This window comes from Eretmochelys imbricata, chromosome 15 (assembly GCF_965152235.1).
Source record: "Eretmochelys imbricata isolate rEreImb1 chromosome 15, rEreImb1.hap1, whole genome shotgun sequence".
Lineage (NCBI taxonomy): Eukaryota > Metazoa > Chordata > Testudines > Cheloniidae > Eretmochelys > Eretmochelys imbricata.
The window spans coordinates 7082306-7094998 of NC_135586.1; the positions used below are offsets into that span (position 1 = coordinate 7082306).

General features: G+C 47.0%; 1 protein-coding gene across 2 annotated transcripts; it reads right to left on the minus strand.

The window, feature by feature from the left end:
• Positions 1-712: 712 nt before the first annotated feature.
• Positions 713-11404, minus strand: TBX3 (T-box transcription factor 3). 2 transcript variants are annotated; one of them, XM_077835024.1, is made up of 8 exons: positions 11010-11404; positions 8988-9259; positions 8596-8603; positions 7713-7859; positions 5495-5571; positions 4139-4296; positions 2240-2916; positions 713-1156 (listed from the first exon to the last, which is right to left on the minus strand). In XM_077835024.1, the coding sequence occupies exons 1-8, from the start codon at positions 11402-11404 to the stop codon at positions 713-715; spliced, it is 2178 nt and encodes a 725-aa protein (XP_077691150.1). The 2 variants fall into 2 exon arrangements, with proteins under 2 accessions (XP_077691150.1, XP_077691151.1); XM_077835025.1 differs by lacking the exon at positions 8596-8603 and having other exon boundaries at positions 8992-9259.
• Positions 11405-12693: the final 1289 nt, after the last annotated feature.

Here is a 12693-nt window from a genome sequence, read left to right on the forward strand (position 1 = left end):
TTTCCCTTTCCAGCTACATTTTGTATTTTTGTTGCTACAAAGGGGAAGGGTGGGAAGAAAGGGGTATGGATCATATTTTTATTTGTTTTTTAATTTTTATCCCTGGGATTTTTGACAAGCATCCAAAAATAAAACAACCCCTCCCCCCCAAAAAGCGGACTACTATGGAACATGCAAAAAGCCATAAGGTGGCTTTGAGACATCACAACAATATGTCAAAAGACACAGCTTCCCTTAATAAAGACTAACAAGAGCTATATTTTATAACCCATCCAAAAAAAAATAAAACCAATATTGAAAGAACTGATATGCAAGTTACTTACATATTTTTTAGAAAAAAAATCACTTTTCTTACTTTATTTTTTAATCCATATGTTTGTTTGTTTGCTTTACACATTGAAGAAAAGAAATAAACACCACCCACAAAACCACCTTTCTGGCCTACACATGTCATTGATAGCAGCTTTCAAACCAGCTCTTCCACCTCCAGGCCCCCACCCCTTCTCCTTCGCCCATTTCAAGATACGTTTTGCTGATAAGCCAGCGCAGTCCGCAGAAAGCTGGCCTGGGCCATGTGGTTTCCTTCAAACAAAGTGCACTGCGAGCGTGATTTGAAATGAGACAAGAAAGGGGAACCCCACCCCCGTGTTAACACACTCTTCCCCCCTCCCGCCCCGAGAGTGGAAGGGGGTGCAGTGGAGAGGGGACACTATTAAGGAGACCCACTCCTGGATCTGTCTTGCTTGGATTCAAGTCCACTCACGAGACGCTGGATGTTCTGCAGTTCGCTGGTCGCTTCCTTTTCCGAGCTGAGTTTGGGCGACAGGGACACGGAGCCCGAGGAGAGAGTTGAGGACCTGCTGTTGAGTTCTGAGCCCGAGTCCAACGCCACCGAAGCGGGGCTAGCTGCCATGTTGCCAGCTTTGCCCTCCCCTGTGCTGCTGGCCACAGTGGGCAGGGCAGTGGTCAGCAGGCTGCTGCCGTCAGGCAGGGGCACGGGGAGAGAGTAGGGGCTGTACCTCAGGCGAGGGCGGACGGCGCTGAGGAAAGGGTGCCGGTGAACCGAGCTGCCGGCTGCGGAGGAGGCCGCGGCTGCCGCAGCCATGTAGGTGTAGGGGTATGGAAAGAGGCTTCCGAAGGGAGACATGGCCAGGCCCTGCGAAAAGAAAAACAGAAGCAAAGGGGGGGGGGGGAACTGTCAGTGATGTTTCACCCTTTGTCCATGTTCCCATGCAGCCCAGAGAGCCGGAGAGAAAACACACCGCTCACTCAGCTCGCCACAAATCATCCCCCCTGGCTGGGGAGATTTGGGGTCTGGTTTATGGAACAGGAGACTCACACACAGGCCTGCATGTCAAAGGCAGAACAGCTGGGAGTGTGAGAACTTACACCCCGAGCAGATCAGGCCAGGGCACAGCCAGACCACGATTTGCAAGCCTGAGTGCCCCGAAGTGGAGTCACTTCAATTCAGTTGGAAACACCTCCCAGGCTTTCCACAAAAGGTGCTGATCACCCATTCAAACCACCGGGCCCAACGCCTCTGAAAATCGGGCCATTTACACAGGAATGCAAGTGCCGAAGTTTAGGCACCCAAAGTTTGGGAACTGTGGGCCTGCAAATAGGAAAGAGAGCATGGTCCTCCATGGAAATTAGGGGAGATCCCCCCCTTTCCTACCCAACTCTACTTTTATTTTACTTTTTAGAGCCCTCCATTTTCTCTCTCATCGCTGACTGATGGATTTCAACTAGCACCGATTTCCCCCGCCCCCCCCCCCCCAAGATCATCTTTAAAACAAACACATCACACGTGAGGCTAGTAACGATTACTGGAAGTAAGGACGCCAGAGAGCTTGGAACGGAACGAGATCTAGATCAAACACCCTGTACACAAGTTTCCCAGGGGGAATAAAAATGAAAGCCTAAAAAATAAAAAAGACAAAGAAACCCCCCGTTTTCTATTCCAGGTTAATTTTATACAACCTGGTGCTTTCAACCTGTTGCAATTTTGTAAAACCGCTCCCTATCGCGGTGCGAGTGGAGGGGTGGTTCTGACTCTGTTCTTAGTTGCACGGGTGTAAATCAGAAGTCAGAACCCAGTGTAAACGGGAAAGGCGAGTCAGACCCCTTGGGTGCCCAGGGAAAGGCAGAGCGCATCGCACCGCCTTGGAGGGAAAGGAATCGCAGCCCAGCAGCACCCTGTGAGCGCCAGGGCTAGCGGAGGGCAGGCCTGGGGGAATACCTGAGAGGCCAGGACGTGCTGTTGGAGATGAAACGGTAGCGCAGCTGCCGACGCCCCAGAAAGTCCTTGAGCCGCTGCTGTGGCCATAACCGTGCTTTCCAGTCCGCTGACCCCGGCCGAGGCCCCGGACACGGTGGCCAGTAAGGGGCCCATGCCAGCGGCCATGCTGGAGAAGGCTCCCCCCATGGCGAACTGACTGGGGTGCAGGAGGAGCGGGTGCCCGCTGCCCAAGGGGTTGAAGAACTGCTGGCCCGCCAAGCCGTGGGGGAAGGCCAGGTTCTGCAGCGGCCCCTGGCTCAGAGGCGCCGGGCTGTCCGTCTGAACCGTGAGCGGGGCGAAGGGCTCCTTGCTCAGCAGCCGGGACTCATCCACCTTCGGGGCGTCCCTGCGGGGGCTTTTGAGTTCCTCGCTGCCCAGGCCTCTGGTGCTGGAGGAGATCGTGGCTGGGCTGTGCCTGGAATCAGGAGGGGCTTTCTCAGTCCGGCTGGGGCCTTCCCTGCTCTTGCCGGCCGCCGAGTCGGTGGAGAAGAAGGGCGCTTTGGCCGGGCTGCCGCCCTTCTCCCGGGGATCTTCCGCCGCCGCCGTGGTGGTGCTGATCTTGCCAGAGTCACTGGCCTCCGGCAGGGGCTGCTCATCTTTGCTCTCGGCGTCGCTCTCCCCCTCGCTGGGGCACAGGTCTGAAAGGCAACGGAGCAGGGGCTATTGCATAATCCTGGCCCTGGCTGCAGACCCCATGTGCCCTGCCAGGCAGCAGCTCTCTCCGCGCTCCCCTGTCCTGGAGCTAGGGGGGATATTCCGGGCAAGCCTGAACTAAGAAAATAGCGAATCCTTCCACTCCAATCAGCAGAGGAACAACATATAGGTGTGTATGGGAAACTACCCCAAAGTGAACGTGCCTCGGGCCAGAGCCTTCAGTTACACCGGGGTAAATCCGAATTAGCTGCCACATAAATCTGGATTGGTTGCTCCGGTGAAACTGAGAGCAGGTCCGGCCGTGCATTGTGTGTGTGTACCGAGCAAAATCCTTGTTTTCCTATTCAAATGTAGTTAAACAGAGGATTTTAAAAATAATGTTATGGGATTGTTGTTTGTTTATTTCTAAATCACTTTCTGCAGCTTTCAGACATTTTTTTTCCTGCTTAAAGACAGGAAACCCGTTGCAGGCTTTGAACAAACTCCTTCCCTCCTATCCCCCCACCCCTCCTGGCCCTGCATAAGATTCCTGGGTATTTTATCTCCTAACCTACGTGCAACCTCCAGGTGTTAAGATCTGGTCTGTTTTTCAGATCCCCTCCCACCTCCACCTCTGCACGACTTTAAACCACAAAATAAAATAAAATAAAATCGGAGGGGAAGGGGGAAGAATTGAAAAAGGAATCCAGTGTCTCGGCCAACACAACAGAAAGCCAAAGGAAGATTTCAAAACCACCGCCGAGAAAAGGGGAAGAAAAAGAAATCCACGGCGATTTTTCTGCAAGAAAGTAGGATTTTATAAAAGGGGCTGGGGAAAGAGCCTGCCTTTAATAACAGATTGAAACATGAATATTAATGTACCGGCTCCAGTTTTGAACTTTTGCCCCGTAGTCTGCCTTTGCTCCCTTGACTCAGAGCTGGCTCCTTTCTGAACCGCAGGGAGGGGGAAGGAGGGGGAAAAGAGATTCAAAGCACAGCAACAGAAGAAAAAAAAGTGAGGGAGGGGTGGGGAAGAGAAGCGGATCTGTATATGTAAAGAGCCTTCAGCGGATGCATGTTCAAAATCATTTGCTTCGCTGTAGCCAGAAGTTTGGCCAGGAGCGAAACTTTTCCTTCACGCCCAAAAGGAAAAGCAACCCAGAGATGAAGGATAGACACGGTCTCTGGAGTAGGTGCGTGCGGGGAGGTGAGGGGCAAGAACCTCACCTTTCAGATTGGATGTGCCCACCGCAGAGACGGCGGGGGACGAGGACTGAGCGAAGCACTTAAAGGCGGTCTGCTCGCTAGAGGACTCATCAGAGGTCCCGTTCTCCTTCTTCTGCCTCTCGTCATAAGCTCTCATGGACTGCAAGGTCAGCTGCTTTCTGCGGGGACAGCGAGGGAGCAGAACTTCTTCAGAGGGCTTTTGCGCTTTCCCGGGACCCCAGTTAACCTGCTACCTAGCACAACTGCCCTTCTGCACCCCGCTACCTCCACCTTCCCCTGCTGGCTGTGCAGCGGGAGGGGGCCACAGAATCTATGTTGCATTAATAACGACTTTGTACATGTCAGATGTTTTCCCCCCGTGTGTTCGGTGGGGATTGGGTCACATTTATGACGGATCAGGGTTCATGGATTGGAAGGAATACATTTTTGCAGGCAGAATTAAAACGCTGCGGGTTGTCTGCTAATGAGAAGAGATTCTTGGAAGCTGTTAGCATCAGTACTTAGCTAGGGCAGAGTATTAAATAAATGAGGAGGAAAAAAATCTTTCCCAAGCGATTAGCTTTTAAAATGTTAGCGTGTTCCTGGGATATCAGGCATCTTAATGGTTGCTAAGATTGCTAGGAAGTGGTTATTTTGCTAGGTACTCTATGTAATCTTTCCCCCAACAATTAACCCGGAGTGAAATCTATTTATATTTAGAGAGAAATTAGAAATAATTTCCGACTTGTGGCTTCCGTGTGGGATTTGTTTTCAATTGATAAAATGCCACCTCCCCAGTCAAATGAAAGGCGTCTCTGTTAGGGCATTAAGACAAGCCTGTTGCCACAGTGAAAATGCTTTGTTTGTTTCTATAAAATAGGAACTACTCCTACTTTGCAGAAATAAAGTCCTAGACAATTTTATAATCAGGATGCCATCTCTATAAAAGAGATGTATTATATTTTCTCTTCAGTGCAGAAAGGGGATTTTAACACCCCAAGGAAGATACCAATGTATACAATGGCATGTAATTTACCCGTGGGCTCTCAAATCTATACTTCATTCCTCGTATTTTCCAGAACCAGCTGCAAACACATGCTTTAATATCCTTGCCTTTTAAGAGAGATTTCTATCCTTGGCCGTATGTCATTCTCTTCTTATGTCACTTCTCATATCAATCCAATGCAATATTGAAAATAAAAGGTAAAAACACAATCGAATCACCCGCAATCTGTTTTGCTTTATGAAACAAACTCTCCTTATTAAATCTGGCTGGGGGAAGGGGCTAGTTCGGAGCAAGCTGGAAGTTATATTGACCTCTGGACATGTTCTAAAGTTGGCAAAAGAGAAAGAAACAGGACAACTTTTCAGGCTTACCTTTTCTCCCTCCTTCCATTCCCGGTGTCGCGAAAACCTTTGGCAAAGGGATTGTTGTCAATTTTTAATTGGGTTATCTAAAGGCGAAAAAAGGTGGGGAGAGGCCACAAAGTCAGGCACCAAAATTTTCAAACTCTCCCCTCTCTCCTGCAATACATACAGCAGGAGGTTTCCTCTTCAAGAAACACACAGCACATAAATCGATACGCGGAGGTGCAAAGATTTTTGGGTTGGCAGGGGCAAGCAGATTACTTGGTGGATCTATACATTTTAATACTCTGGCTTTGCACAGTTCTAAAGACACGTTTGTCTCCTCAGTTACACAGACTGGCTTAGTCGAGTCAATCGCAGAGAATGGCTTGCCACTGAAAATGCCCCGTTTTGCTAATACCGCGCTGGAAGGAATGTAACAAAGTGCACTGCGATCCATTAAAGTTATGCTTCAGTTTAAACTCTTTAAATGCCTTAATTAAACCGCAAACGAATCATAGCCACCCCCCTTGCTATACAATAAAGTACTTTATATAGTTACATTGCACAGCGTGTGTTGGGGGGGGAGGGCGAACACAGAGCTGATTTTATTGAAAACGCCTTGTAATGCATCAAGATTTTTTAGATTAAAAAGCACTGAGTTACCCTTGAAAACATTTGTTTTCGCTTATCCGCTTTACATTTTTAAAGCCTGTTTAAAGAATCGGTGGAGATCTTAAAGAGACACTGGGCAGATTTAAGCCCCCCCTCCAAGTTTGCGGAGCTCCTGTAAATACGAGGCGAGGAGTTTACACTAGAAAAATGCACCAAGGGTTTCATTTACAAAATAGGGGAGGTGAGGAGGTGTCAGGGTAAGCGGGGAGAGTGTTTTATTTATGTATTTATTTATTGCAAACCCAACAACCTCCGCTTAGAGAGCAAAGCAGCTCCATAAAGCATAACTTATGCCTTCTGTTTGGATTCCCTGAACTCTGCATGGTGTCTCCTCGGTCTATAAAGTTAAACCCAGGACCCAACGATTGCACGAAACTAACAAAGGTCTGGCTAGGTGAGATGTGGAATGTGGGTTCTGACCTCTCCGGCAAGATAGCTGAGTTAGAGCAGGGGGCGAGGGGCACTTTGCTTCCATTACAATAGGCTTTACACACAATTTCATGGCAATAAGACAAGTACATTTAGTTCTACTCTGCAACGAAGTGACGGCTCCGCTGACGGCTCCAAGCGAGCATTGTTGCTAGCACGTCCCAGGGCAAAATCTAGCCCCATCTCTCCTGCACACATTTCCCTTCTATTTCCTTACCAAAAAAAGCAGGCTTGCAGAAACAGTGTAAACTCCCCCTCCTTCCCCACAATGACAAATAGCTCTTTAAAATATAATAATTAGGGCGTGAGGAATCTTCCCCCCCAACTTTTAAAATATTCATCTCGTGGGATAATAGAAGGGGGACCTAGAAGGATTACATATCGCAGAATTCCAGCAACTCAGCCAGGTGCTTTAAATCCAGCACTTTTTAGTTTAACAAAAGAAGTTATAACGTGTAGAGAAAAAATACAATAAACACCGCCAGTTTTGGCTCTTTGGTTCCCGAGACCTGTCTCCATTTTCCTAAACTCAGCATTCACCAATCTCCCAAATAGAGCTCCTTGGATGCAACCGATCCCCTGGCAGACGGGAAAGGAGAAGTCTGACGCGCTGCAACTTTGTCCACACTGCCTCTCGTTCAGCCCTTAATGCTAAACTCTGCTAGAGAGCCTCCCTGATCAGAACCTCCTCCCCCCACCCCCGAATCAATAACAACAGTAATAAAAACACTGCAGGGTAGAAATAATAATAGGAAGTAAAGGTGCGTTCCAGCCTTATCGCCAGTGCTGTCAAAGGAGGTAAACTGGTGCAAAGGCCAAGGGCAATGCAAACTACAACCCTGGCTCTGGCCTGTCTTTCTGAACACCGATCGGATTGAGTCCCTCCTGCTCCCCTATGTTACTCGTATTTAATCCACACCGAAAACACAGATACCCTCCCTCACGTGCACACTCAGTGTAAACCCTCCCGTAAAATAACATTTCCAAGGCAAACTGGATACGCGATATTAGCAGCCTTGTTTGCACTACAAAAAAAAAAAAAAAAAAGAGTGACAGACTTCCTGATTTTTAAATCAACAATGCACCAGAAAAGCTTTATTAAAAGCCAAAGCACTTAAAACGAATCCCTCCCGAATCGCCTTACCTTATCGTTCTGGTATGCGGTCACAGCGATGAATTCAGTTTCAGGAAATACATAGGTCCTGAATGTACTGTAGGGCAGCTTGAGTATGTCGTTGGCTCGGACAATATGGAACCTCGGTTGGTATTTGTGCATGGAGTTTAAAATTGTCTGCAATTGCACGGGAGGAGGGACACGATCAGACACAAAAACAACAACAACAACCGGATTTACAAGAGTGATCGGCTGGGAGGGTGAATTTGTTCCCTCTCCATTCTCCACACCACCTTACAGTCCCCCACACGTTGACAGCTACATACTTCAGTTTTCAATTAATACACATCTCTCTGTGAATTTTGAAATCGACCAACATTTTGGCAGCAGATGGGGGAGGGGGAAGAATCGTTTGCGATAAGGACAACATGTATTTTAATTTAAAAAACAATCCAGGGCCTTAGTTGTAACTAATTGACGGTCCCAATCCACTTAAGGCCTTCTGCGAAGAGCAAAAATGTATCATCTAATCAAATCACAGCCAGCAAATGCAATCTTCACAACATTAGAGATTTCCCATCTCCCTGCTCCTTTGCAGAGTCTTCCCAAGGAGAGAGAGAGAACCCTAGAAGATCATTTAACTTCTTTTAGCACTTATCAGCCTATTTGTTTGATTTAATTATTAAGTTAGTTTTTATCACTGCACACCCAGTAAATGTAATGGAGTGGGTAGAAATGAATGGGCCCCTTGACCTCTCATTCTTGTGTCTGTTTATTTTCTCTCTGACTTGCATTATCGTATCTTGATGAATATATATTTAAATGTTTGCATTCCCGGGCATTTAAACCACCCTTTATACACATACCCATATAATTCCCTACAGTAAAAATGCGATCCTCTCTATTTTAAAGCCAATATTGCTCCAGTGAGTTTCTAGATGTACCAAGATTGAAATTACTATATTCATCAAAAGGAAAATAAATTAGTTGCATTATAGGCTGGACACGTGGGTGTTACAGAGGAGGGTTATTCATTTATTTATTATTGCCACAAATCTATTCTTTAGCGAATTAAAATCAATGCAAACGCTTCTCTCTCTTTTTTCTCTCTCTCTTTTTTTTTTTTTTTTTTTTTTTTGCCTCTTTGCAACCCCCTCCCGCAATATTCCAACTCTGCAAGACTACGTAGTTTGCCATGGGCTGCACCTTCTTTGAAAACTCAGTGGCTATGGTTCTGTTGCAAATTGTGGGTGGGAGGGAAGGAGTGAAAGAAAAAGTAAGAGAGGGATCAAAAGGAAAAGGAACTTACAAATCCATGCTTGTCAGAAATATTGTTAGTCAGTTTAAGTTTGTGGAAAGTGACGACTTTGGACATCCATTGTTCTCCCGTAGCCGGACTGTCCGGGTGGATGTACATTCTCTTTGGCATTTCAGGATCAGCTTTGCCGGCTACCATCCACCGGGAATTATGGAATTTATATCTACAATCATCAGCCGCCACAATATCCATCAATAAAATGTACTTGGCCTTTTTATCCAGCCCAGTGCATCTCACTTTAAATGGAGGAAACATTCTCCTAGGGATAGAGAGGAACAGGAAGAGAGAGAAAAAGACAAGATAAAAAAAAACCCATACAAGCAAACAAACAAAACCCTACATGAGTAAACTCCTATATCCCAGTGCCATTTCAGCCAGTAATTTCATGTCTCAATAGAAAAAGGCCCCGAAATAAACACGATGTATTCCCCCCCCCCACACACACACACAGAGAAAGTATTCTTTTTTTTCAATCGCTTAGAGGTTTCAAGAGAAAATTCTTTCTCGAAAAAGCACGTACTGAGGATGTGTATATTTCCCTACAATCGCCACAACATTCCCCGCCCTCCACTCACAAACTTCAAAGCCTGACATCTCAGTTGGATCTTGAAGCCATTTGTATTTATTTGATTTTATTTCCCTGAGTGCTACACAAAGAGACATGGGAAGCCATTGGTTAACTGTGTAAATGTTCTGCATGTTTAGGAGTCAGTCCATTAGCTGTGGGGGCGAAACAAGATTTCTGCTGGGGCCGGGAAAGAGCCACAATGTTGTACGCAAGTGTGAAATTCAGAATCCAATCATGTCTCAATGTAGGGGAACATATCTGAGCAGGGCTCCTTGCAAACCACATTCCCCTATGCTCCTAAGTCCAGTTGTAAAGTGCAACAGGATACCACAAATTTGCTGTTTATTATGCCGAGTGGTTGGCATTCAGCAATCTTCACTTAAAAGGAAACACATGACTTTGCAACAAATAAGAAGTATCTAATACTCTTCAATCTTTCCTGCAAAAGTTTGGCCACAGAAAAATGGGGGAGGCGGTAGTGTCTATAGGAGCAATTTTCTCCAGCTCTCAGTTCTTTTGTGGCTGTACAATCTACAAGCCATGCAATAAAAAACCCTATAACGTAAATATTACTATTATAAGCATTATAGGATTACTTCTCAGGAATGGTTCGTTAAGAATTATTTGCTCTTACAGATTGCAAATGAATTAGCAGTGTTTATAATAAAATACAATTAAGTACTATTAATTGTGTATATATGTATGTATATATCTAACGCATATGCGTGTTATTAGTATACACATTATATAATACACATATAGCATACCCACATTCATACTTAATATACGTCTGTGTGTACACTCAGAAATGAAGGAATTAGATAGATAGATAGATAGATAGATAGATAGATAGATAGATAGATAGATAGATAGATAGATAACCAAAATTGCTGGCAAATTTTGTGGACAGAAACCTATAACTATGCATTGTGTGTAAGACTAATGTTTCTTTTTTATCAGTTTATGTATTTCCAGACACCATTAGTCAGCACAAATGCTTGCATAGATCACAGTAGAAGCATAGATTCATAAGAAAGCAACTGGAAAAGAGAAGTCATTTCATCTAACACTACTATATTTACTTCAACAGCAGAATTATGCCCCCTTTTCCGGTTATGAAAGACAACATGCAGTAAGGCAGAAATCAAGCCAGCTAAAATCCTAACCAAAATTATTTTTTTCTCTTCTAATATTCTACAGTTACACTAAGCTGTTGTCTCACACACGTGTGTATATAGACACACATATTCACACACAGACACACTCCGCATCCACTACTGGCGATTCAGAAGCTGAACAGGGCCCTGAAGCGCAGTCACTTCAGCTGTCTGAAAGTTTTCATCATTCCAGATGAAACAAGTTTTCTGGAGGAAGTCGTTGGCTTGCTTTGGCACTGCATTGTGGGGTCGAGGGGAATACAGAGCGAAACACACAGACCTACCTTCCTGATTTAGTGATCACCATTTCTGTGCCCCTTTTGTGGAATTGTTCCCAAAGTTCTTTGGCTTCCAGATGCACTTTGGGGTCATCTTCCACCTCTTCCTCTGGCTCCAGGGTTTTTAGAGGCCTCAGATGAGCTGCCGCCTGGTGACCCAGGGAAGAAAAGGGAATGCCAGTCTCAGCCGCCCCGACTAATTGATCCATAATCGGTTTGGCCAGAGCCCCGGGAAGGGAGAGGGCAGCCGCCCCATTGGGAGGCAAAGCAAGCGCCGGGAAGAATGGAGGTTGGTGTCCCAGTACTGCGCTCATGGCAAAGTCCGGTGCTCGGTGAGGTAAAAAGGGATGATAAGCCATGCTTGTCCCAGGGATTACTGGATCTCTCATCGGTATACTCATCCACTCCCCCCGGATCTTCCTACTGCTGGAGGAGCCCTGGAGTGGTTTCTAACAGTACATCATGGGGGAAAAAAATCACCCCAAATAGGGTGTGTGTGGGGGGGAGATCTATAGACACAGAGTACATGAAACAAGAAAAACTCTACACACTGCAAGTGGCCCAGTCAGGAGACATAATCACTCCGGACAGCTTCTCCTTGTGGCGGCTGCTGATTAGTGTGGCTTTTTTTTCCCCCTGAGTGGAAGTTCTTGCATGCAATTTCAAAGGATGTAGAAGAAGAAGAAGAAAATCCAAGGATGTCGCTGCTGCTGATGGGGGTCTCCGCCGAGGACGCAGGCGCTCCTGGAGCCTGTGTGTGTTTTATTTCCCTCTCTCTTCCTCTCCGTCCGTTGCAGAGGTTGAGGGCTCGAAGACGGGTTTTCTCTCTGTGGTTTGTTTTCTTGTTGCGGTGTGTGGGTCCCTTCCCTCCACCCTCCCTTGCACAGAACAGAGCCTGGGAAGGGAAGGGAAAGGGGGGGGGGCGGAGATAGAAAAACAAACAAAACTCCCCACAAAACAGAAAAGGACCCCGGCTTGATCACCCTTGTAGCAAGCAGCAGCTACAAAATTTGCAGTGAAATCTCGCTTCCGTTTCCCCCCCTCCCCCGCAGAGCCTTCGGAAGGAGCCCTGATTCCAAGAAGGATCTCTTCTTCTTTCCTTTCCTTTCCCCACTTCCCTTCTCTCTCTCTCTCCCTGCCTTTTTTATTTGGAATTACACCCTTGTCTCCGCTCCAGCACGCTCCAGCAGAGGGGAGAGAGAGAGAGAGACTTTCAGCTCCAAGAATTCCCTGTGAGCTCTGCTGCCCTTGCACCGGATTGTCTGGATGGGTTATGGGCCGCAGGGGAGCTGGAGCCTAGTTGATTGGCTCTTTGACGCTTTCGGACCAATTGTGTGGCTCCATAGGCGTGGTTTTGACAGGTCGGGTGGGGGGGACAGAGCCGAGTTATAAAAAGAAGGTGTCGGAAACTGTAACGCCGCAGCGAAGCATCACTACTACTCCATGGCGTGTGAATATGTCAACATGATCAGAGGGGAGGGCGCAGCAGCCACTGGGGAGCGAGCGAGAGAACCGCCTCTAGGTGGCTTCTCCGAGACGAAATCGCCCCCTAACCCTGCTCGAGCTGCTCCAGCCCTAGAGGAGGCGGGGGAGTGGGGGGGGGGGGGGGGGCTGGGAAAGGCTCGCCTCTCCCTGGAACAGTGCAGGGCTCCGCTTCTCCTTCCCTTTGGCCAGATCTAGGGCTGGCCAG